Genomic DNA, 24,126 nt, shown 5'->3' on the forward strand with positions numbered 1-24,126 from the left:
AAAACGTTGAGTTGAAGGAGAGCTTTCCATCCATGAAGTCTGATAACTCTGATTGCCATTGTTAAGAGTTTTGCTTTTACCATTTGCTGGTTTATATGCTAGCAGTAGACTGTCTGGATTACTAACGTTAGCTGATTAGCATAATATCGTATGTCCCCTCAACAAACTAAACATGTCAGTGTCAATTGACAAGGTGAGAGTCAGCTAAACGGGGTTAGGGCATGTATTTGTGTATGATATTGGCTTTATAATGATGTTATTTAAAGTTGTTAGTGATTGTTCGGTTTGTGACTATAAAACATGTTTTTGTACCCCAGGACCAGGGTGAGAAGAAGGAGAACCCCATGAAGGAGCTTCGCATTCGCAAGCTCTGCCTCAATATCTGTGTTGGGGAGAGTGGAGACAGACTGACCCGTGCTGCTAAGGTGCTGGAGCAGCTCACAGGACAGACACCTGTCTTCTCAAAGGGTAGGTATTTGTCTATTTGAGATTTTCAGTGTTATGGAACCACTGCCCCAGAACACTGGTTCTGAATGCAGGAACCCAGGGGTTGGAGGGGGTGACCGGCTGAAGGAATTATAGTTGTGGAACCAAATGGACACTTATGTTGTCTGTATCTCTGTGTACAAATGGGACCGGAAGGACCCTTATGGGTCCATTTGGTACCATTTGTATGAGTAAAACAAATACTTATTTTAGTGTAGATTGCGGTCCCAGAGGTCCTACCTACTGCATTTCAAACTGCGGTCCTTGAAATTGAAGGTCGAGAATCAGATATGTTTGGCATATCAGATCCTTTTGACAGCTGTCAACACAAAATGACGGGTGTATAGGCCTGCACAGACGTCATTCTCAAAGTGGATGTCATCAATTTGATTATTTTTATTTTCCTCCCTCTGCAGCCCGCTACACTGTGCGATCCTTCGGTATCCGTAGGAATGAAAAGATTGCTGTCCACTGTACCGTCCGTGGCGCCAAGGCTGAAGAAATCCTGGAGAAAGGACTCAAGGTGAGACGATTGATGCTCTCTAAATCAGTGGTTCCCAAACAGTGGGTCAGGAGGGGTCGCGGACAATCTTTTTGCGTCCCTTAATTTTTGGTTTCTTGGTTTCTTACATTTTGTTTTTAATTATCATTTCAAAACATTTTCAAAAAACATTCCCAAAAAAGCATGGTCTTCATGAACGACAAAGTCAAAGACTTTTTTTCCATTAATTTCATGAAGAAATCAAAGAAACTAAGAGGCTGAATTATCCTTGGACATAACTACATGCTACCTTCAGGTCTGTAATATGAGTTGCCTACAGATTAGTGAGTGATTTATAGTTGTGCGTAGGCTTTACCCATCTGAAAAACTAGATGGCATTGTCATCTAGCCGCAAATTGCAACACTAGATTTTTTTTATACTCGGATGAATCTAGGGTTGCAATACCTCCCATAGAGATCCAATGCATGAAAACAGTTTTTTGCTATCTGATTGTATTAAACAACTTCAAACTCACCAATATTGTGGCTCTATAGAAAGCTTGGAATTTACTCTTGCTATCTGCAAAGTGTTTGTTTCTGAAAAATCCACCGTAGAATTGTTATCATTTTATTTTCTGTCAAGAAATTCAGTTCGGGTGATTATTTTTTCTAAGTGCTGGAGTTTGGAAGCGCTTGTGGGAAGTCACTCAGCAGTCCTTTGTACCAGCTGGTTCTAAATGTCACATAGCCTAATGCAGGAGGCAGCGGGACATGGCGTTATAGACGAGCGCTTCCGAAGTTCAAGACTTAGAAAAAAAACATGTCTTCTCGGATTTCTTGACAGAAAATAAAATCATAACAATTCTACGGTGGATTTTTCAGAAACAAACACTTTGCAGATAGCAAGAGTAAATTCCAAGCTTTCCATAGAGCCACAATATTGGTGAGTTTGAAGTCGTTTAATACAATCAGATAGCAAAAAACTGTTTTCATGCATTGGATCCCTATGGGAGGTATTGCAACCCTAGATTCATCCGAGTATAAAAAAATCTAGTGTTGCAATTTGCGGCTAATTGTCATCATGCATTCATTCTTGAAATAACTTTAGTAATTGTGTTAACTTCTCAGATTCACTCTATGGTACAAAACGGTATATTGGTGAAAAGGTTTACACTGCAAATGGCTGGAATTTGTCTTGAATTAATGAGAAGGAACATATTATGGCTGAAGAGGCAGAGACAATGGAGATCACAGAACATGGCTAAAAGAGGTGGAATTTGCTGTTTATTTGACAATTGCGAGTAAATTTGTCGCTTGTTTAACAGCCCTTTCCTCTTTTGAAGAGGTGTACATGAGCTACAGAGTAGACCTCTCTGACACCTTGGCACACATGGCATAATTCAATGCCATGTGTGCCAAGCCTACAGCCTACTGTGGTTTAGCAAAATCCACAGTAGGCTGTTTATATGGCCTTAGTGTTTATTGGACAGTGGCCAAGGTGGCATCTAAATTGAGGAATGCCCAACTGTTGACTGGCTAAACTGTACCCAAACTTGCAACCAGTCTTGACAGTTGCTTGACACAAGGTAAACTAGCCACTTGAACCTGAGGGGTGAACATTTAGGGAAAATAGCAGATCTACATGCTCACACACAATACTTTGAGTTGGTAGATGGATCTATTTGGCGGCAAAGATATTTAGTGTTGAGCGATGAATGGAGCCCATGGAAGATGGGTAGGTATTACATATTGTCTTGCCAGCCATGCTTGTATGCTGATGGGTATAATTCTGCTAGATGCTGTGTCAACGTTGCAAGCACTTGACATTTCATGGATTGGAGTCATAAAGTCGCATTGCTCTTCCGCCTCTTCCTCTAGGTGCGTGAGTACGAGTTGAGGAAGAACAACTTCTCTGATACCGGGAATTTCGGGTTTGGCATCCAGGAGCACATTGATCTGGGTATCAAGTACGACCCCAGCATTGGTATCTACGGACTGGACTTCTACGTGGTGAGTATCTGGACCTATGTTTGGTGATAATAGAAAATTCAGATGTGCGAGGGCTTACTAATGAACCTTTTTTTATTAAATTTGTAAAATGCAAATAGTTATGTGGATGTATCCAACCTGTTTTACTTTGAGATGGATTGATGGAATCATTATAAATTAGCCCTTTTTTTTTTTGAAGTTTTTGTTGAAGTTCATGATTTCACTAAATGGCTCCGCTCATTTTTGTTTTAGGTCCTAGGCAGGCCTGGTTTCAGCATTGCTGACAAGAAAAGGAAAAGAGGCCGCATCGGTTACAAGCACCGCATCCGCAAGGAGGAGTCTATGCGCTGGTTCCAGCAGAAAGTGAGTCTGTTCTTGCAATATCAATCTGTAAATGATTTGACCACATATACCCTATATACTTGATGAACCGTAGTCCCATGGGGTCTATTAGAGTCCCTCTCCTTTTTCCCTCTGCACCAAATAAAAAGCTGATCTGCAAGCTCTGAATTTTTAGATGGACTAAATTTGTCAAATCTTCAGAATAGGGACATTAGGGTTTATGTGGTTAAGAGATGGTCAATATTCAGTGCCTTTTCAATGTCACAAAAAACAATTGTCTTGCTCAGATTTAGACGATAACATTACATGGTAAAACATCTAAAGTGCTTGTCACAAAATATAAAAATGCAAAAATAAATATATTTTATTTTATATGCACCAAACGTGACTGTAGTTATAATTAATATAAATATATTGTTTCACCTGTATTTTTGGGGGAACAATGTATTCTTGTAATCTTGTACAACCCTAACTCTCCCAGATGTCCTAGGAATACCTTTTGATTATTTTGTTTTTGTCTTTTTCTTTTTTTAGTATGATGGCATCATCCTCCCCGGAAAGTAAAGGACCACCGCCACCTTTTTGACTTTTGTTTGTAACAAACTAATAAAAGGAGTAAAAAAATGCCCATGTTTGTGCTGTTGTCTTTGATGACATTGGGATTTTGTATTAGTGGTAGACGTAGCTCTAGTTATGAGGTTGTAAGTGAACAACTGAATGTGCAGTCAAATTGTGGTGCAGTGTTTGGAATTTATTGTTTATACAAAGTACTGTAATTTCAGATTTTTTTTTGCAAATTGCAGTTATACTCTTATTAGAGAATATTGCATCATGAAGTAAAATGTCCGCAAATAAGTTGACACTAAGCCCTGAATTGAATTGTTGAAATGTGCTAAACAAATGACCATAAGGTGAATGTCTACCTCTGAGTTTAATATTTTACCTCATGGGGGCAGTAGTAGCCAGTGAAGTTTTTAAAAGTTATTTTGAGTGGAGCCAGTTGGGTCTTTCACAAGATGAAGTCAGCGTGGGACCCTGTAGCAGGCACCGTTTCAAGTGCATTATCTCACTTTAAAAATGAATTACCATGAAGCAGGAGTACTTAGGAGTAGTTCACCCCAAAATGACTTTCTATCGATTACTCAAGCCATGGAGACTTGAATTCAATATTTCTTTGTATTTGTCACTTTTATGGCAATCTGGCTAGCCATCGTCAAGGAAAAGTTTGGTCGCTCTTCTCACTTGCAATGCAGAAGTCTGTAATTGAGAGACTACTTGTATGGTAAATCTACTACCATTGATGCATTTGGGTCTCCTATCCGGAATCAATGAGGGTACATTTATTGTCATAACATTATTGTCTTAGGAATTTGACGAATACAAAAAGATATATGATTGAAATCAAGTCTCCATGGTGTGAGTAATCTAGAGAAAGTCATTTTGTGGGTGAACTACTCCTTTAATACCATGGGACCATTGTATACAAGTATGGCTGTTTTTGTTAAAATTCTGTCACGTCGACTCAAAACGTTGGCCTGAAAACGTTGAAGACCCCTGATCTAAAATCTTTAAACCACCCAGTATTAAGAAAATAGTAAAGTCATACCCAATCTGACTAAGTCATACCTTGCTCTTTAAGGATCCTTGTAAATAAATTAAGACTTTGAAAAAAGAGAAATTGAGATGCAGGTGTTTTAAGCTGATTTGAAAGACCAGAAAATTTTGATGACTTGGCAACTCATGGACTATTAAACATCCAAACCACTGATGTGATCAATATGCAGCAGACAAAATCTATACCAAATTTGCAGTAGCAAATGATACCCTTCATTGTAGACTATTATAGTATGGTGAAAATAGCAGCTTGTGGATGAAATATAGGTAATTGTGTAATACATGAGCAGAAACTAGTTGAACATATGTTTTATATTTTAATATCAATATTTCACAACTTTCATCAGCCGGTCTCTCACCAAGTGCATTGGTTAGGGTTATTGGGGTATTGATATTTTCAAGGTGAACACTAAGTGAGAATGGTCTGGTCTTTTGTCTTCATTTGACATGCGTTTGTCATGCTTTTGTCAATCACCCCACCGCCAAGGCAAGTGCACTCCTCTCCACGAGCTAATGTGATTTCTTACAATAGCTGCCTGAGTAATAGGATTGAAAAGAACAACTTTATACTTAATGTTAACCACTTGAACTCCAGCATCCTCATTCTGGAGGCAACATTCACCAAAATAGCCGATCTCCTATTTCTGGCGATGAGATAATGTATATACAGTATATATATTCATCATCTACTTGCTAGGGTATAACATATGGTTTCAGGTCATTCGACACATTGCTGGCCAGGCCTGGAATCGTACCTTGGACAACTGGGGACCCATTAACTATGCCGACCCCAATTAGTTTTATTATAATAGTAATCAAATAGACTAGAGTGTATAGTAACAGGAGTCTCCATGTCTCTCCAGCTCTTTATTAAACAGAAAATTCATTTTCAGGTCAGGATACTAGTCTTTTACAATCAGGATGGAGAACTTAGTCAGGCTTACAGATTAAACAAGTGAAATCAGAAGTGGTGGCAAAAGAAATGAGCAGACAAAATTGGAACTAGAACACTCTGAAAACAGATCTACAAGATCGCACCATGTTGTGACCTTGTAGATCGGCTATTTTCACTAGGCCTACTTCTTTAACATTTGTGTTCTAATTTATGGAATTTCTTTTTTCTTTGATTTCTTCATGAAATTACCCCCCAAAACTTTTATTTTTAATTCATGAATAAATGTTTTCGGGAAATAATAATTTAAAAACAAAATGTAGGAAACAAAAAAAACTAAGGGACCCATAAAAATGTGTCTGCGACCCACAAATGGGTCCCGACCCAGTGTTTGGGAAACGGTGCATTAAAGAGATGGAGAGAGAAACACTATATAGCATCTATAGCAAATGATTCGAATATAGTGCTTTAGCCTTTAACAAAAAGCATGTTTTAACCCAAAGAATATCACTTACTCTACCTTCAAGTGGTTAAACTGAAGTGATATTAATAAATTCCAAATATTATCTCTGCGGCAAACCTGGACTTGTGTCACAGCACCCACTTTGAGAAACCCTGGAATAGAGGGTGCCAAACAATATAGACTCAGACTAGGTCAGTAGCCTGTGACTGATGATTGCAACACATTCTCACCCCCAAGGTGTCAGATACGTGAGTGACGCCCTGTCAAGTACCCTTCTGTTCAGGTGGTCTACCGTCCAAGCAGACAGTGTCTGTTCAATACAAAAAAATAAGCAAACAACCCAAATTGGTTTGATCAGGTTGGCTTTATTCAGTGAAACCCTCAGGCTCCAGTGCTTTAGTGTCAGACTCACAAACACCAAAACTTTATTGTACACCGCCTGCAGCTCCCATCATCATGTACCAAGAAGGAGAAATACACTATATACCAGGGGTCTTCAACATTTTCAGGCCAAGGACCCCTTAGCTGAGAGAGATGAAGCAGGGGCCCCCTCTACATATTGTATAAATGTGTGATGCAGATTTTCATACATTTTATAGATAGATTCATAGACTTTTTGACAGCAATGTCATCAGGTCTATGTTGGAATTGTACTTGGTCTTCTCTTTTTTTACTTCTACACCAAACCTATTTGAATGATCCTATCACAAAGATTTGGAGGCCCCCCTGTAGTAACTCTGAGGACCCCCTAGGGGTCCTGGTCCCCCTGTTGAAGACCCCTTCTATATACAGAGGGATTTATCGAATCAAATAATCCAGATTAGCCTAATTATTATTTTTTTCATCACACGATTGAATGATTCTTACATTAACCATCACTGAGCTTCCATCTAAAAACCCAACCCCATGGTCTGCCTTATAGAGACCAGTTCCTCAGCCGGTGGAGTTAGTCATCACTTTAATTGAAAATGTCATATTTGAGGATGGCATGTATTGAAACACAAACACAGATGGGTAGTAAAACGTGTCTGCTTGTTCCATTTTCTTGCTCCACATTTCTTTTCCTTTCTTTTTTCGTCTTTTTTTGCACTTTTTGGTGGTTACCATTAGTGTCAATTAAATTAAAATACATTATGTTCTTTTTGATTATAAAGCCCAGCTGTGTTACCGATTACACATTACCATCCTCTCTCCTGTCTCTAATGTATGTCTTTTTTCTTAATTGCACTTATAAAACATTTAAATGTTGCGTCAATACGTTACCTTTGTCTATTGACCTATAGACTACCTCTGACAAATAATTTATATTACAGTACATACGTAATACAAGAAAAACTGCATGTTCATTGTTGAATTGTTGTACATTTTGTGTTTCAAGTTAGTCAATGGAGAATTATTACAATTGCAGTGTTTCTAAAAAAGACTGAATGGCTCAATTTCTAATCTTCATACATCATTCACCCTGAAATGCAGGACACTCACTTTCAGACACACACATACACATTCATTTTCAGAGTTGTATGAATTACACAGCAAAATCCTGTGTTGAATTAACTACCAGGATTTGACTGTGTATATACAGAGCCATCTAAAGAAAATAGAATATTGTGTAAAAGTTTGTTTTCTTCTGTAATATAATTCAAAAATTGAAACTTTAATATATTCTAGGTACCATGTGAATGCAGTGAAATATTCAACCCCTTTTTTGTTTGAGTTTTTATGGCATACAGCTCATTAATCAATCAAAATTCATATCTCAAAATATTACAATATTACACAAGACCACTCAAAACAAGGATTTATAAAATACATAAATGTCAACCCTTCTCAAGTCAGAGTAGCTTGCCTTGAAGTCCAGTTTGAAGTTTGCGTAGTCAGTGATGATTTGGGGTGCTATAGCATCTGCAAGCTTTTTTTTTCTTTTTCTTTCTTTTTTTTTTTACAAAATATTCAACTTTTTTTTAGAAGGCTCTGTATATACCCCATCCTGGTTATGGAAGGACATCTTCATATGCATACGACTAAAGAATTCACATTTTGCCAACCACACAGGCCCGTTCATCCAGCTCACTAATGTGCAGTACCTCGATCTACATTGCAGTAAACAAGCTAGTATACAGCTGCAGCTTTCACCACCCCTCTCCATCTTCCCCCCTCTATGCCTCCACCTGCTCTACTACCTATACATCTAACCACACCCCCCTCTCTCCAAACCCCAGGGAACATTTGGATCCTGAAAACTCCCTTTCTATTGGCCATATAGCCTCATGCTGCAAAATAAATAATTAAAAAAGAACTGGCATTATCCAGATGCCCCTGCATATCTTCCATCGCTCTTCCATCTCTTTCTGTATCTCATTTCTGCACTCTCTCTAACTCTCCACATCTCCATTCATCTCTCTCTCTCCACCTCTCTCTGTCTAGGCAGTGATGAGCTGCGCTGGGGCCGTGCTGTTTTCTCGGCTCCTGTTCTTGGCAGTCTGCTCGTCGTTGGCCGGGGTGTTGCGGTGCTGTTGCCTGCGTGGCGTGGGGCGAGGCGGGAGGGTCAGGGTGCAGCAGGACACTCCAACCGTGGGCTCTGGCAGGTCCTCGGCCGCGGACCAGCTGTCCGTGTCGGGGTCGTACTTCTGGACGGCCGCCTTGTAGCGCTTCTCCGCCTCGTTCCAGCCTCCGAGCAGGTACAGCTTCTCGGCAAACGGCGACAGCCCGGCCGTGCTCACGCCCAGGGGCAGGGGGGCGGCGCGGCTCCATGTGCCGCTCTCAGGCGAGTACACCTCCACGGAGAGGACGTCGACGCGCTCGCCGCCGGGCCCCAGCTGGCTCCCTCCCACCACGTACACCTTCCCCGCCAGTGTGGCCGAGCAGTGCCAGCCACGGGGCGTCTCCAGGGGAGCCTTCTCACTCCAGGAGTCGGTCTCGATGTTGTAGTGCGCCACGGAGCGCGAATAGGCGCAGTTGATGTAGCCGCCTGTCACCAGGATGTCTCCGGAGGGGAGGGTGGCACTGGAGTGGCAGCAGCGTGGCACATCCATGGGCGCGCGGATCTGCCAGGTGTTGGATGAGGGCAGGTAGCTCTCAGTGGTGGCCAGCAGGCCCTCCACGTTACGACCGCCGATGGCGAACAGGCGTCCGCCGGTGGCGGCCAGTGAGAAGTGGGTGCGGCGTTGGCGCATGCTGGCCAGGTGGAGCCAGGTGTTGAAGCGAGGATCATACCTGGTGGAGGTTGAAAAACACAGAGAGAACAGAATTGTTATTATGTGGGGTTTTATGTGCCAGGTCATAAAGGTCACACCCTGGCAATGGTAAAGGTTAGCTGTTGATTTTCCACGGCTTCAATGGGATGCCTTGTTGGAACAGTTGCTCTGGGAAAGAGCGTCTGCTAAATGCCCTAAATTGTATGTGTATATGCACAAAAAGGCTGTTATACATCTATTAACCACTTAAACCCTATATACAGTTGACAGGGTCCCCCAGGGGTCCACTTCCTTTCCCCCTCTACACTGAATCTCTCGGAAATAGCCTATTTCTTCATAGATCTGCTTTTTGTTCGCCTATCATGACCTGCCCAGAATAGAGGGTATGCGCATGCATAAAGCAAATGGCATATCGAGTGGCAAATCCAGTGGCAAAGTGAGTGGTGAAGTGAGTTTAAGGTCGTTTAATGCAAACAGATTTTCTGTTTGGATCTATGGGCCGTCAAGGCCAGAAAGTATTTTTTTGCCACTCAGTAGGCGTTCCCGCATAACTTCCTGGGTATGATGATGATGATGTCATGCGCATGCCCTCTATAGAGATGCTGGGGTTCATGTGGTTAAGCCTTTGATTTCATTACATTCGCATAAGAAAAGCATGTTTGGCATGAACTGTCCCCTTTAGAGGCTGTGTTCCGGTACCTGCAGAGGGTGCTGACGGCGTGCTTGGCCTGGTTACGCGCATCGTTCTGGTCCTCTCCTCCAGCCACGTAAAGGAAGCCGTCCATCACAGCCACACACTGGTTGAAGCTCTTGGCAGGAAGCTGGGACAGGTGGCGCCAGGTAGCGCCGCCCTCGCGAGGGTCCCTCCACAGCACCTGGACACGGGTGTCAATGGTTAGTTTTTGTGAGAGCCGGTCACAACGAAGAGTGTTCGTAATGGTGACCCAGTGTTTAATTAAGATGAATTCACCATTTAGGGACAGGAACCTATACCTTTCAAGACGGGAACCTCTTATGGGGCTCTTGTTGAAATGTACAGTATATATATAGCAACATATCGTCACTGTCGGGCAGAAATCTCGTATCTCCAAGTTTCAAATTTGTACATTTTTTCATAAAGTAAGGCCCTGCTTCATCAGGCCCTGCTTCATCATACAGTACACGACTGTCGCGCAAAACTAGTGAAAATACGCCTTGCCGCCGCGAAGCGTTTTGTGCTTGTAGAACTGCTATTTTCACTAGTTTAAATAATTTTTTAAATGATAAATACAAAAGAAACGGTTTTGGACATACAAGGTTTCCACCCGACAACAACAACATTTTATTTTTGTAATTTTTGAATAAATATTTGACGTTTTTCAGAAACCTTTGGTCAGGATTTAGAGGGCATTTTTAGAATCAGCCTCAGTCCTCAATGGGTTAAACTCCATCCCTTCCCTCTGTGGCTCGTAAAACACTCACCTCACGGCTGAGGGCGCGCTCGGTGATGGCGGGGCGACCACCGATGGTGAGCAGGGTCTGCTGCCCGCCGCGGACCTGCGTGCGTCGAGACTGCAGGGTGTTCTGCTGGTAGGGCAGCAGGTGGTAGTTCATGGCGTCCACCATCAGGCGGTGGCACTGGGGGTCCAGCATCATGCGGGCCACCGGCTGGATCTGGCTCACCAGCTCGCTGGCCGGGATGGTCTCGAACCGCACGTGGGACAGGAGCTCCGCGGCGTGAGGCTGTCGCTCCGGTTCAAAGTCGAGCCACTTCATGGCCAGCTGCAGATGGAGAGGAATGTTTTATATATATGAAGGTTGTATAGACCAGGGGTTCCCAAACCTTTTTGGCTCAGGGAACTATAAATATTCTTTTCCTCCGAGGCACCCGTACATTATCTAACATATAATTTTCCAAATGTCTGAGTGAGTGAGTGAGTGAGTGAGTGAGTGTCTGTCTGTAACAGCGTTTCTCCTCGGTGGCTGGAGCAATTGATCTGAAATCGCATCACCATCAGCATATGAACACACCTGACATAACTGTGAAGGCCGTTTGTCACTTTCACAAATCGTATGCTGTATATTAGCATTTTTATGGTGTATCTATATCTATTCTGCATCTAGCATGAGGCATATCTATTCTGCATCTAGCATGAGGCAACATGTTTAACCAGCTCTCTCTCTCTGTGTGTGTGTGTGTGTGTGTGTGTGTGTGTGTGTGTGTGTGTGTGTGTGTGTGTGTGTGTGTGTGTGTGTGTGTGTGTGTGTGTGTGTTTGCAGGCAGGCAGGCGGGTGTGTGCGCAGGCGGGTGGGCGGGTGGGCGGGCGGGCTGGGGGGGGGGGGGACACATTATCTCTGTAGCCATTAAACGAAACGGGTATTTCTTACATTGATGCTCCTACATATTATCATGCAAGCACCAGTTAAAGTTACTTTCCATCCCTCATATACTGTATGCACAGTGCACATCCCATAACCCACACACTGCACATCATTTTGGAGCTCATATCTTTGAACGGGTAAGGGCTAGTATTCATAATTTTCACTCCTGGCACATTATATTTATGCCATATTGTAATATTACCCTTAGCATACCAGTATGATATAACTATTTTTTAAATCAAAGTTGTTACATTTTTTGTTGTTATTATAAGATAATGACAGAATTAATTTGTGTTTAATTGAGTTAATCAGAATTGCGTTGTAGCTTACATTCAAATTAATCCACCTCCATATAAGGAGAAACATAAGGGCATTCTTACCATTAAAATGTCACAATAAATTCCAAATATCAAATAAAAAATGTTGTGGGTCCCTTAATTTTTGGTTTCTTATATTTTGTCAAAACATTTTCAAAAAATATTCCCCCAAAAGCTAAGATTTTCATGAATAAAAAAAATATATAATGATTTTTCTAAGTAATTTAATTCATAAAGAAAATTAAAATCTAAGAACTTTTAGAATTAGAAAACATGTTTAAGAAGTAGTGAAAATAGTCGATCTACAAGCTCACAGCGCGGTGTGAAGCAACGCGTTGTGCCGTGCGCTTGTTGCCTGGTTCCAGACCATAGACCCCGCCCACTCTCAGAGTGGACTGAGTCTGAAATCAGGCTAGTGCGCTTGTAGATCTGGTGTTTTCACTCGTTTGGGTCCCAGGCAAACATCTAATCTCTCTTTTTGGTTTTGACGACTCGACCTGAAAGGTTTGGGAACCACTGGAATTGACAATACAAACACACAACGGGGTTGGATTGAATTGACTGAATTGAAAGTGTTTAAAATGTATTAACACTTCCTGAAATTAATTTGTAGGTCCAGGGGCTAATAGATTCACCTATTAAGATCTCAATTGGATATCTTGGTACAAACACGAGGCAGTTAATGTCAATCGAACCTCTCTTAATAAGTGCCTTGCTTGTCTGGTTAAAATCTAATAATAAAAAAGTGTGGGTTGACTCAAATATATGAATTACAGTATGTTAGTGCTGCAATGACAGACTCACATTTAGATACAGCTATCGCCACTTCCCTGTTTCCTTAGCCTCTTCTTGGCTATTTTTGAGTCTGTGACGGTGTCATTTATAAACAAGTAATCTTCATACAGTACAGTGAGTTAATATTGGCGGGACTGCTGTTCACATTTACACTGCAGGTGACTGGCTTGAGTTCATGCATGCATCTGTGCTTTGCTCCCAAGAGCTGACACAAAGTCTGTTTTTAGGTCCGGCTGGAAATAGCCTTGGCTTTGGTTGCAGAGAGGTCAGACTGGTCTTTGAATATGTTAAAGTGGTGGTAGGCTGTAGAGTAAAGGGAATCCCTGGCAGCTGTTTCTACTGATCTACTCTGAGAATGTTCTAATTCTAGCAATGGATAAGAAAGCTAGGAGTTTATTTTTACGGCCAAATGTAGTTAAATATAAATAGCTGAGTGAGCTGTGCTCTCAGCGTTATTTTTACTTGGAATTATAATGTATATGACATTTCATGGTACAAGACTTTCTCTTGAAGGGAATCTACATCTTGCCTTGACCTAACGGCCCCTAGAACTGCTGTAATGAATGTAAATAATACTCAAATCTAACCCAGTGGTTTTCAACCTTTTTCATACCAAGGTCCATTATTTATTCAGCATTTGAACTATGGACCATCATTTGTTATCGTTGGATAAGATTTTGTCCACAATTCCATGCTGTATTGATGTGGTACTATTAGGAGAGAACAGGCAAACGTTGACCAAAATAAAATAAATTCTACATTCTCTAATTGTGTAGACTTCTTTAAGTAATGTAGTACATTTGAGTAAATTAAGTAGATGTTTAACAATAATATTGGTCCATTTGCTTTCATTTTACACTCTCAAAAGAGTTAAAGATCTATAAGGGTCCATTTGGTTACCAACTCTCCATCATTTAGCTGGGGACCACCTGGAACCCCCTCAAGGACCACTGGTGGTCTCCGGACCACTGGTTGAAAACCACAATTCTATGACCTTTGACTTAGATCATTGCTTCTCAAAGTGGGGTCCGGGGACCCCCAGGGGTTCTTGAGGGGTTCCAGGGGGTCCCCAGATAATTGATGATAGTTAGGAACCAAATGGACCCTTATGTGGTTGTAACTAAGAATGTACAAAAAACCACTGACTTGACGTTGACACTAGGGCATTCACCAAATATTCGACTTTGTTCACCGAAGTCGAATATTCGCTTATTTTATTTTTTATTGTTTTCTCTTTAAAAAATATATAGTTTATAAAGCTTGGCTAGATAGGAAGTCATAAGAATGAGTTGTCAATGCCCCTGGTGGATGAATTTGTCTATGCTCTATCTATACCAGGGGTTCTCAAACCTTTTTAGGCCGTGACCCCCAAAATAAACATATTTGAACTGGGGACCCCCACCCTGACAAGGACTTGGAATTGTAGGCATTACATTTAAAGGGACTCTGTTCCACAGATAAATATTGTGCAAATAGCAGATCTACATGCTCACAACGCCTCGCAACGCGAGGCGTTGTGAGCATGTAGATCGGCTATTTTCACAATGTTCGCCTCTTGCTTACTTAATATTTGACAGTTTGGCCAGTCCTGTCGAATATTCGACTATTTGAATACTTTGAGGTCGAATAATTCGAATGCTAAAAATCACTATTCGTGAATGCCCTAATTGACACCCACCTGGAAGGCGGTGACCTCGGAGGGCAGGACCAGGGTGTCGTCCTGCAGGAAGGCGCTGATCTGCTCCAGGGTGAGCTGGGTGAACAGCGGCGTCTCGCTGAACGCCATGAAGTTCTCCAGGACGAAGCGGCGGGCGGCGTCGCGCACGGGCAGCAGGCCGTAGGCCGCCGCGATGTTCCAGACGTACACGCAGGTCTGCACGTTGAGCTCGGCCAGGAGGAAGTCCATGCACATCTTCAGGAGCTGCGGGATCTGCAGCGTGGCCGCCGCCGACACGGTGCAGCCGATGGTGTACAAGGACATGTGGACTCGTCCCAGGTAGGCGAACGTGATCACGTTGGCCAGGCCTATCAGGGACGTGCATAGAATGTTAGAGAGGCAGCTGCTGAAGTTTCTAAAAGGGCCTTTTGGTGTAAATATCGAAAATAGCAGACCTCCAAGCTCACAACGCGTCGCAGCGCGACACATTGTGAGCTTGGACGTTGGCTATTTTCGATGCTTGATTTCTACACAGAGAGGGCAATTCTTTCAACATAAGATGCTGCATTCAAGTTCAGGAGAGTTTGGACAAGGCAATTCTCTTGAATGCTGCCTTCAGGTATGGCATGGAAAGAGGGCATTTACATTTCTTTCACCATAGTAAAAACTGCATTCATGGTCTGGAGAGGGCAGTTTTTTATGGCCTATAGAGGCACGGAGGGATTCAGGGGAGTCAAGAGATATAAGAGGGAGGAGTCACTGTCTGGATCACGCATCAACTAGAAAGCTGCGATTGAAATGTGCAAGTTGTGGTTGCCTTGAGGCGAGTCACACTTGCAAATATCTCTGTATCTGTCAGTCCATGTCCCTATTCGAGCAGTGCTAACCATTCTGTCCTTGTCCCTTTTATGCCCATATGTGGAGATCCATGATCAATATTAAGCCCATATCTTGGAATGCATGCAATCTCGGTCATCTGGCCAGTGATGTATATCGGACCAGTTACCCATATATGGAGACACCTGTTACCCATATATGGAGATTCTGTATATGGAGATATGCTGTGAGAGCCAAAACATGCCATGTTATTCGTAATGTGAAAGTCGTATGACGTCTGACATCATAGGCTTTTATGCCCATACATGGAGATCCATGTCTGTAGAACCAGCCACACAGATATGGGCTGTCTTGGCATGTGGCCGATGTGGCCTCCATATATGGGCATTCCCATATGAAGTCCTGTTAGATATATCATATGGGCTGATGTTTTTTTGATGACATCAGGGAACTCCATATATGGGCATAAAAGGGATTATGTTAGTGTGACGGCTCAAGTGATCAATTGAACAAATGATGTCAATGACAGACACACTTTGGGATATTGTAAATATAAAATGTGTGTATGTCGTAGTTGTATTCTTCTTGCATAGTTGACTTTAAATGTTTTTGACCAGGCCTACCGAGGGGGGAGAGGGAGGGCAGCTCCAGGCGCTTCATTCCTGGATCCTTGGCCAGGATCTCCCTGAAGTACTGGCTGATTGATGAAATGACCAGCTTATGGACGTCAAAGGCTTTGGTCTTACAGGCCAGCTCCAAGTCAGTGAGGAATCTAGAGAGAGGAGAGGACAGGAGAAAAAAAGAGAGACCATGAAATGCATACAAAGGCAGATGAACTGGGCAAGGAAAAACTTCCAAAGAAAAAAATAAAATAAAAACACTTTACTTGAAGGTCGCCTCTATAACAACCTTTATAATGTGCTGGTCATAATGCAACAGCACATTATAACTACCGTAACTTATATAGTTATAAGTTGTTGTGCATAATTATGAATAATTATGAACATTTATCAAGTGTTATTATGTGTTATGAAACATAAGTGCAATATAATACATTATGATGTGTTCTAATGCATTATAAATATGATGATAATGCATTATAGATATATAAGCTACAATGTGCTGTTCCACTGAGTTTATAATGCATTATGACCAACACTTATGACAGGTTATAAACGTTTTTATAAGTTGTCATACAGTACATGATTGAACATTTATATAGAGTGTTATAATGCCCTATAAGCACATTATAATGCATTACAAATGCGATTATAAATGCATTATAGAGGTGAACTTTAAGTAAAGTGTTACGAAAGGTTTATGGGAAAAGAAGGGAATAAACCTCACAAGAGGGATAACGGCTACAATACACTATACAGCAGGTAACAACCCCTACCTCTCCTGACGCATCTTGCTCAGCTCCTCCAGGAGGGCGTTGCCATGCAGGGGACGGGTCAACTCGCTGCCCAGGCCCAGGCCTCTCTCGCCAGGCTTGATGACGGGCGGGGGCAGGGGCAGGTTCAGGCTGTTGAGCTGGACGATGTCCAGCGCTGCCATCTGCTCGATCTTCTTCGCCGCAGACTCCACCACCACCACACCATCACCACGGCTCTCTACCTTCATGGGGGGCAGGTTGCTGGTTTCCACGGCCACCTGAGCGATGGTGTCTGCGGCGACCTTCTTATTGGGACGTGAGGCCTTCTTCTTAGGGGCCATGGTGTTTGGTTGTTGTCGTATAAGCTTTGGCTAACTTAGATGAGGTAACGGCTTTCTTAGACACAATGGGTATTTTCCTTAGGTTACTTGCAGGTTGTCCAACTGATCAACAAAGTGTCACGTTGACTGTTTCCTGATACTGCGATACTGAAGTACTGACTTCCTTTCACTGGAAGCACTCAGCTACTCACCTTCACTTCACAAGGTAAGAACAGACGGACAGACAGACAGACAGACAGACAGACAGACAGACAGACAGACAGACAGACAGACAGAGAAGTATTCACATTCACTCAGGTGTTTGAAGATGGTGGGAATCTTGGTTGGTTGGTTCTGTTCCAGTGCAGCGCAGCACACAGCACCTGGAAAGAGTTCAGAGCGGAGAAAGGTTTTGAGTGTTTGAGGGTTTGAGTGCAAAGTACAGTTAAAAGGAGTCATTATACAAAGTGGGGTTGAATTAACACCACTGATTGTGCAAAACGTCCACCAGTGATACTGCTCAACTGAAGGTCCATTTTTTGAGTGAAGAATGTGATCTCCCACATTGGGGAACATGGCATGAATATTTCAATCTAAATCTTGAAATGAGTAAACCTGTGATCTTTCCGTTATATTATTGTGGGCTCGCCTGAAAGGCGAGAACACTATGTTATCTTCATTATTTATTTATCAAGGTCCGCCACGACAGTACAAAGGCAGGGCCCTTAGCCAATGAGGCGCAATTGAGGTGCGGAAAATCTGGGAGTGGTGTTAGCTGGAGCATTGGTTGAGCTTCACATAACAGTTAGCACGCTGCAGAATATAGTCACGAGCGAGCCCACACTCTTTCGTAGGAACAGTATTTCTAGTTTTAAATACCGGTATATTATTTTAAATTAAACTAGAAAAAGTGTGGTTGCCTATCTGGATAGCCAGAATGAGCTTGACCAATCCTCAAACCAGCACCACTCCTTGGGATTACTCTATATTATAGTCTATAAAGTGTTACTCTATAAAGTTGGAAGACAACAATAGTGTGTGCCCTATATGCAACCACACTGACTAATTATTGGCTGATGACATTCCTTTTTGCACCATTCTTTTTCTCAAGAACTTGCCATAGTAATAGTGCTTAATAAATACAATAATTAAAAGAAACATCTAAGCTACTGTGGACAGATCCAGGCCATTGGCTAGTTTACAAGTCTTGCACTGTTCTACATGATCCTCACTGTCAGGCAAGACTATACCTACACTATCCTATCCTATCCTATGCTGAATCTGAGTCTTCTTCTGTCTGGGGCATTTGTCATAATCTCTCTCTCTCTCTCTCTCTCTCTCTCTCTCTCTCTCTCTCTCTCTCTCTCTCTCTGTCTGTCTGTCTGTCTGTCTGTCTGTCTGTCTGTCTGTCTGTCTGTTGAAGAAGGTGTCTCTGTCAGTCAGTCAGTCAGTCAGTCAGTCAGTCAGTCAGTCAGTCAGTCAGTCACAGACCATTATATTATGATCCTTGTGAGAGCAAGGACCTGGAGGGTTCCAACCTCTCTGCCCTTTGGTCTGGATAAAGCATAGAAATGCCAAAAATAAAAAGAGGAAGGGGGCATAGCTATATATGACTGACAGGTGCGGGTGCCTGTTGGGGTCTTCCAGAAATGGAGGCGAGTCAGGGTCAGGTTTGTGGTTGATCAGCAGCACTACATATATGTGGTCTACTAGTCATGCTCTCACACACTGTGTATTTCAGCCACAGAGCAACTGGGGAATCTTATTCATGATCGCAATGACCACGGTTGGCAACTTCTCATGGGTCATTGCAAATGGAAAACTAATGGGAAGCATAAGGTCATATCTGGTTAAATGGACAAACCAGACATTTTCTTTATGATCTGGGAAATGAAAAACGCAGGGAAGAGAAATATTAAATCATAACCAGAGGGGTAAATACCCACCAAATTCATTTCTAAATAATTGGTTGTCAAAATGTCACATTCGTAAGTGTTTCTCAATAACTCAGTCATGCGTTAAGACAAAATGTTGTGTTTCAGTCTCCAGACATAACAGCATATGGCTTGACCACACCTGTTGTATTATATAAACATGAAATATCTTAGTATTGCTACTATTATAGGGAAGCCACAAAGTGTTGAATATATTCTTTAGAAGAATCCACTGCATGAATACAAAAGTTTACTTGGCCTCTTTGACAGACTTGGAATGTATTGTGGTTAATATCATTAACTTAAAATGGGGGGGACTACGTTTTAGCATCAAAATATTCTTTGAGTACCAAATCAAAATTCCTCAAAAGTTCTGAAATTAGCAGATCTACAAGCTCATAATGCGTCACATTGTAGATCGGCTGTAAAGTAATTTTAATTTAATTAATTAATTATTAATTTAATTATTATTTTTTTAATTAATTTGTGGAGTAGAAGTACCGGTAACAAAAATGGAAAGTAAAGTAAAAGTACCTAAAAATGATACTGTGCATTGTAAGCACTAGTATGCTGTAGTAGGCCTATTTGAGTAAATGTACTTAGTACTTAGTACCACTGAGCAGCCAATGACTGACAGGCTAGCCATCGGCAGTTGCGATAACTAAAGGTTTTAACTGAATCAAGTTTCTAGATGAAAGTATGAAGGTATAGGAATAAGGGTCCAAAGTTTTAAAAGTTAAATATCTAAAAAACTACAAAACATTGTACACACACACACACACACACACACACACACACACACACACACGCACACGCGCGCACACACACACACACACACACACACACACACACACACACACACACACACACACAAGCACACACAAGCACACACACAGTATTCCACAGTAAAGCTGCTGAACATGTCAAAGTTTGAATGGTGTTAGGTGTACGTATGTAGGAGTAGATATAGATATATAGATAATTCTTTAGGAGAATATGGTCTATAAATAGTGAGAACAACGATAGTGGGGTCGCTGCGAGCCCACAATAAGCCCTTTTGCAAATCCCGCCCCATTCTGCCCTGTTACTATGATAGGACATTTGACCCTGGGCAGATTGTTTTTATAGTGGCAGTGAATGGGATTTTTTTTTCCCTTCATAGCCTCATTACAGCTATATAAAGTACCAAAGGAAAAACATCTAGGTGATATTAATAAAAAGGGAAGACAAAGGTACAGTAGTTACATTGCAAAACAGGGGGTTTACCCGAAAATATATGTTTTAATTTGTTTAATCCCAGTGGGACAGAATCCTCTTTGCAGATTCTTTTATAGTGGTAGTGGATGGGATTTTTTTTCCCTTCATAGCCTCATTACAGCTATATAAAGTACCACAAAAAACACATCTACGTGATATTAATAAAAAGGGAAGAAAAAGGTACAGTAATTACATAGCAAAACAGTAGTTTTCCCCCCGAAAATAAATGTTTTAATTAGTTTAATCCTCTGGATCAGAAAGAGAATAGACCGCGCATTGCATCCTGGGTAGGAAGAGGACAGAACTATAATCCTAACCTCACATAATAGGCTGGCTTTTCGTAATTCTGCCCATTTAAAATATATGTACCCAATCGTGACTCTTAGACCATTGATATGGTCCATGTGAACTAGTTTGTTGAAGCTTATTCATTATGATGAGCGAGATCACGGCCGAGATCGCGGCCGTACCGGGCGATCGCCGTGTCGCGCACTGCGGACAGTTTTGAAAGCCACATTTAACATTCTCTGATAGGGCTGGTTTTTGGGATGTACATTGTACATCTCGGATGCAAAACACGGTGCTGAGAGATGCTTCAATAAGACGCACTGGGTCTGGTTTCTGGTGTAATTTATTGATCACGAACACAGTCAAATAGATACTCTGTCTCATTGACCAAGTCAATGAGAGAAAGCATATGTGTCCGGGCTCACTGTCTGCCAACAGTCCATGACTGTTAGCAGAGGATAAGGCCCAGAATGGTAGCCAACCAACAGTATATATGCATAGGTAGACTCCTCCCTCCAGGAGAGAGGAGGATCATTACAGGCTGGTTTAAGCAGATACGCATACATAAGTACATCAATTGTCAGAGTACTATTACAGTACATACATTGATTGTCAATCATCAGATACATCAATACAATACATTACAACATGGTATATGATGGAACTCATAATAAGGCATGAGTACATTCCTTACATAGATATAGACAGATACAGATTGGAGAGAGAGAGAGGGAGAGAGAGAAGAGAGATGGGGGAGAGAATAGGGGGTAGGGAGGAGGTGGTGTGTGTGTGTGTGTGTGTGTGTGTGTGTGTGTGTGTGTGTGTGTGTGTGTGTGTGTGTGTGTGTGTGTGTGTGTGTGTGTGTGTGTGTGTGTGTGTGTGTGTGTGTTTGTGTGTCTCAGAGAGGGGGGATGAGGGGGAGAGGGAGGGGGAGAGGTAACCTCAAAGGGCACTGGAGATCAAAGGTTATATCATAATACACAAAGTCATGGCCTAATCAGATAGCAGGGCAACTGCAAGACAGTTTCACAGCAGGTAGGGTCAGGGTGTTTGTGTGTGTGTGTGCCTAAGGTCAACAGAAGTTGCAGGAACGTTTACACTATGTAAGTCTCCCTAACAAAGGAAATTATAATTATATTTATTGCCACATCATAATCCTTCCTTTTGTTAATTAAAACAATTAAAATTGCTTAATTAAAACAATCACGACAATAAATGTAATTCTAGCTTATAATGTATATACCATAATAATTTCTTAAATTCCACACAAAACATAGCATCATCATACTTTGATTCACTTCAGTGAATGATTGCTTTGTGCATTAGTTTACACTACAGTATGTGTTTTTAGAGAGGGCCCTTAATCTAAAAGTTAGTACTGCAAGGGTGGGGGCCTTAATATTAAGTGAGTTCAGCCTCTAATTATGTGTTCACGTTTCAAAGTATAGTTTAAATAGCTACAAGCTGACTCATAACGCATAATGATCCTTGGCTGTGTTGGACTGAACTGAAATGTTCTCCATGATGCAAAATTAACTTAGACCGAGTTGTTAACAAAATGTAACAAGTTTGCAGTTTTCTTTCTTTTCATATGTGTCATATCTCATGAGGTACAGTGCGTGTTTGAATGCATTATACAACCTGCTTGTTGAATTCGTCTGGAGGACGCCGTCTGTGAAGTTCTCGGAAATCTCCCCGTCACCCTGCGCCATCATGCAATGTGCTGTAGTTTTCTTCTGACGAGTCGTAGGCAAACACACTTGTTCAATTGTTTTGGGACAACTGATTGGCAGCAGGGCCAACCATGTATATTTTACTGAGAGCTGCATTGTCAGTTTTCTTCTCAAAATGTCTTTTCTTCTTCATGCTGCTTAGTCTTCTCAAAATGTCAGTGTTTTTCAGTTTCTTCTTTTTCCTCAAAAAGGTCAATGTTTCTCTCATAGCTGAATGTGGCCATTGCGGCCTCCCCTTGTCTGCACTGCATGCAGGTAGTTGAGGGGACGGCTGCTTTGGTGGGCCTTTGCTCAAGGCACAGCGGGGCTTCTTATTGTCTGTTGCAGTCGCCAACTGGGACAGTCACATGTTGATGTTGAAGCACTTTATGCGGCTTCAGGCTGGGGTTGTTGAGCGCGGCTGGCAGGGGGGGTGAGTTGAGGTATCCGAGAACAGCAACAGACAGGCGTCTACAGAGGAATTAATTAGAAAACAGACACCTGGTTACTTGCATATGTTCTTATAATTTCTTCATATTGACATATATTTTCATAAGTCATTATCTATAAATCTCCCTTTTTTTTTTTTTTTTTTATAAATGTACATCACATCATCATATTCATTATCTCTTAAACAAAACTACATTGCTTGAATGCATGCTTGAAGAGAATGATACGCCAATATTGTGCACATGTTGGCCTTCACAAATCTTCAAACAGTGCACTCAACAATTATGCATATTTATGAAAACAAAATTATGTTAACTACATGTCTGAGTACGATGGCAAGCAAGCATTGCGCATTATGCTTGAGCTTAACACAGTCTCCAAACAGTATTCAACAATACTCCACATTTTTCCTCTAATTTCCCCACACTTTAGTTTAAACAGTTCTAAAACCTTTGTTTTCCTCTCTAATTGTATTTCTCCCATTTTAATATAGATGCTTCCAAAGACAAAACAACGTAGGCTAAGGTATTATACAGCTTCTTCTCGTCCCTAAAAATACCCAATCTACAAGTCCACAAGGCAGCGCAAAGCGACTCATTGTGAGCTTGTAGATCTGCTACTTTCATTAATGCTATTTTGGGCTTAAATGTGTTGGTGGAGTAAAAGTGTCACATGACAATACAGCCAATCAGCATGACAAGTTTGAATGAAAAGAACCAAAGTGTTTTCTCTCCACCCCAACGTCAACATGAGAGAACAGAAGTTTACTATAGAAGAGGTGTTGGGTGCCCTGCTGAGAGGCAGGAAGAAATCTTACAGACACAAGAACACTCTCCCAGATCTAAACAAAAGCTCTCAAATTATCTGCAACACATGTTTGGGAATTACGTAGACAGTGGAGTAAAGTAACCAAGCAGATTACTCAAACACTTTACTTGATTACTAAGTAACTTTTGTTATGTGTACATGTTCAAGCCTCTGTCCATCATGAGGAAACATCTGCAGTTTGTTTACCCATCAATGCCCAGATGCTCCACTCATACACATAAGAAATACTTTAAACTTCAATATTTAACTCAACTCAACCATTAATTGTATTTGTTCCATTTTCTTAATATGGGCATTCTTAACTTTAGTCAGTACAGAACAATGTCGGGTAGTTTTTCATATTTATAGGCTATATAAAGGTTTCAAAGAAAAACCTCTTTCCTAGTTTCTCCAATCTCCACTTAGGAGATCTGGTCAGGCTTTAGGTAGGCTAAAAATAGTTTTTGTCACCTCTTTTGTCCTCTCCTCTCTCCACCCTTCCCCCTCATGTAGGGGAGAGAGAGAGAGAGAGAGACTCAATTGAATCCATTTATC

General features: G+C 41.6%; 2 protein-coding genes across 3 annotated transcripts in view; one reads left to right on the forward strand and one right to left on the reverse strand.

Annotated features, from left to right (window-relative positions):
* Nucleotides 1-311: 311 nt before the first annotated feature.
* rpl11 (ribosomal protein L11) lies at nt 312-3,926 on the forward strand. Its single transcript, XM_080735156.1, has 5 exons — nt 312-468; nt 903-1,009; nt 2,846-2,977; nt 3,209-3,319; nt 3,833-3,926. Exons 1-5 carry the CDS (start codon nt 345-347, stop codon nt 3,860-3,862), a joined length of 504 nt encoding a protein of 167 aa, XP_080591282.1. The 5' UTR covers nt 312-344; the 3' UTR covers nt 3,863-3,926.
* Nucleotides 3,927-7,737: 3,811 nt separating this feature from the next.
* klhl43 (kelch-like family member 43) overlaps nt 7,738-24,126 on the reverse strand; it is a 28,303-nt gene continuing 11,914 nt past the window's right edge. For both annotated transcript variants that reach the window (XM_080735719.1, XM_080735720.1), the window contains exons 2-7: nt 16,825-17,506; nt 16,052-16,200; nt 14,613-14,959; nt 10,923-11,222; nt 10,161-10,336; nt 7,738-9,480 (exon numbers count right to left, since the gene is read on the reverse strand). In XM_080735719.1, the coding sequence (XP_080591845.1) occupies nt 8,688-9,480; nt 10,161-10,336; nt 10,923-11,222; nt 14,613-14,959; nt 16,052-16,200; nt 16,825-17,144 (2,085 nt within the window). In that variant the 5' untranslated portion in view covers nt 17,145-17,506 and the 3' untranslated portion in view covers nt 7,738-8,687. The remainder of the gene's footprint in view (nt 9,481-10,160; nt 10,337-10,922; nt 11,223-14,612; nt 14,960-16,051; nt 16,201-16,824; nt 17,507-24,126) is intronic.

The sequence above is a fragment of the Nannobrachium achirus genome (assembly GCF_963921795.1).
Source record: "Nannobrachium achirus genome assembly, chromosome: 10".
In the NCBI taxonomy this organism is placed as follows: Eukaryota; Metazoa; Chordata; class Actinopteri; order Myctophiformes; family Myctophidae; genus Nannobrachium; species Nannobrachium achirus.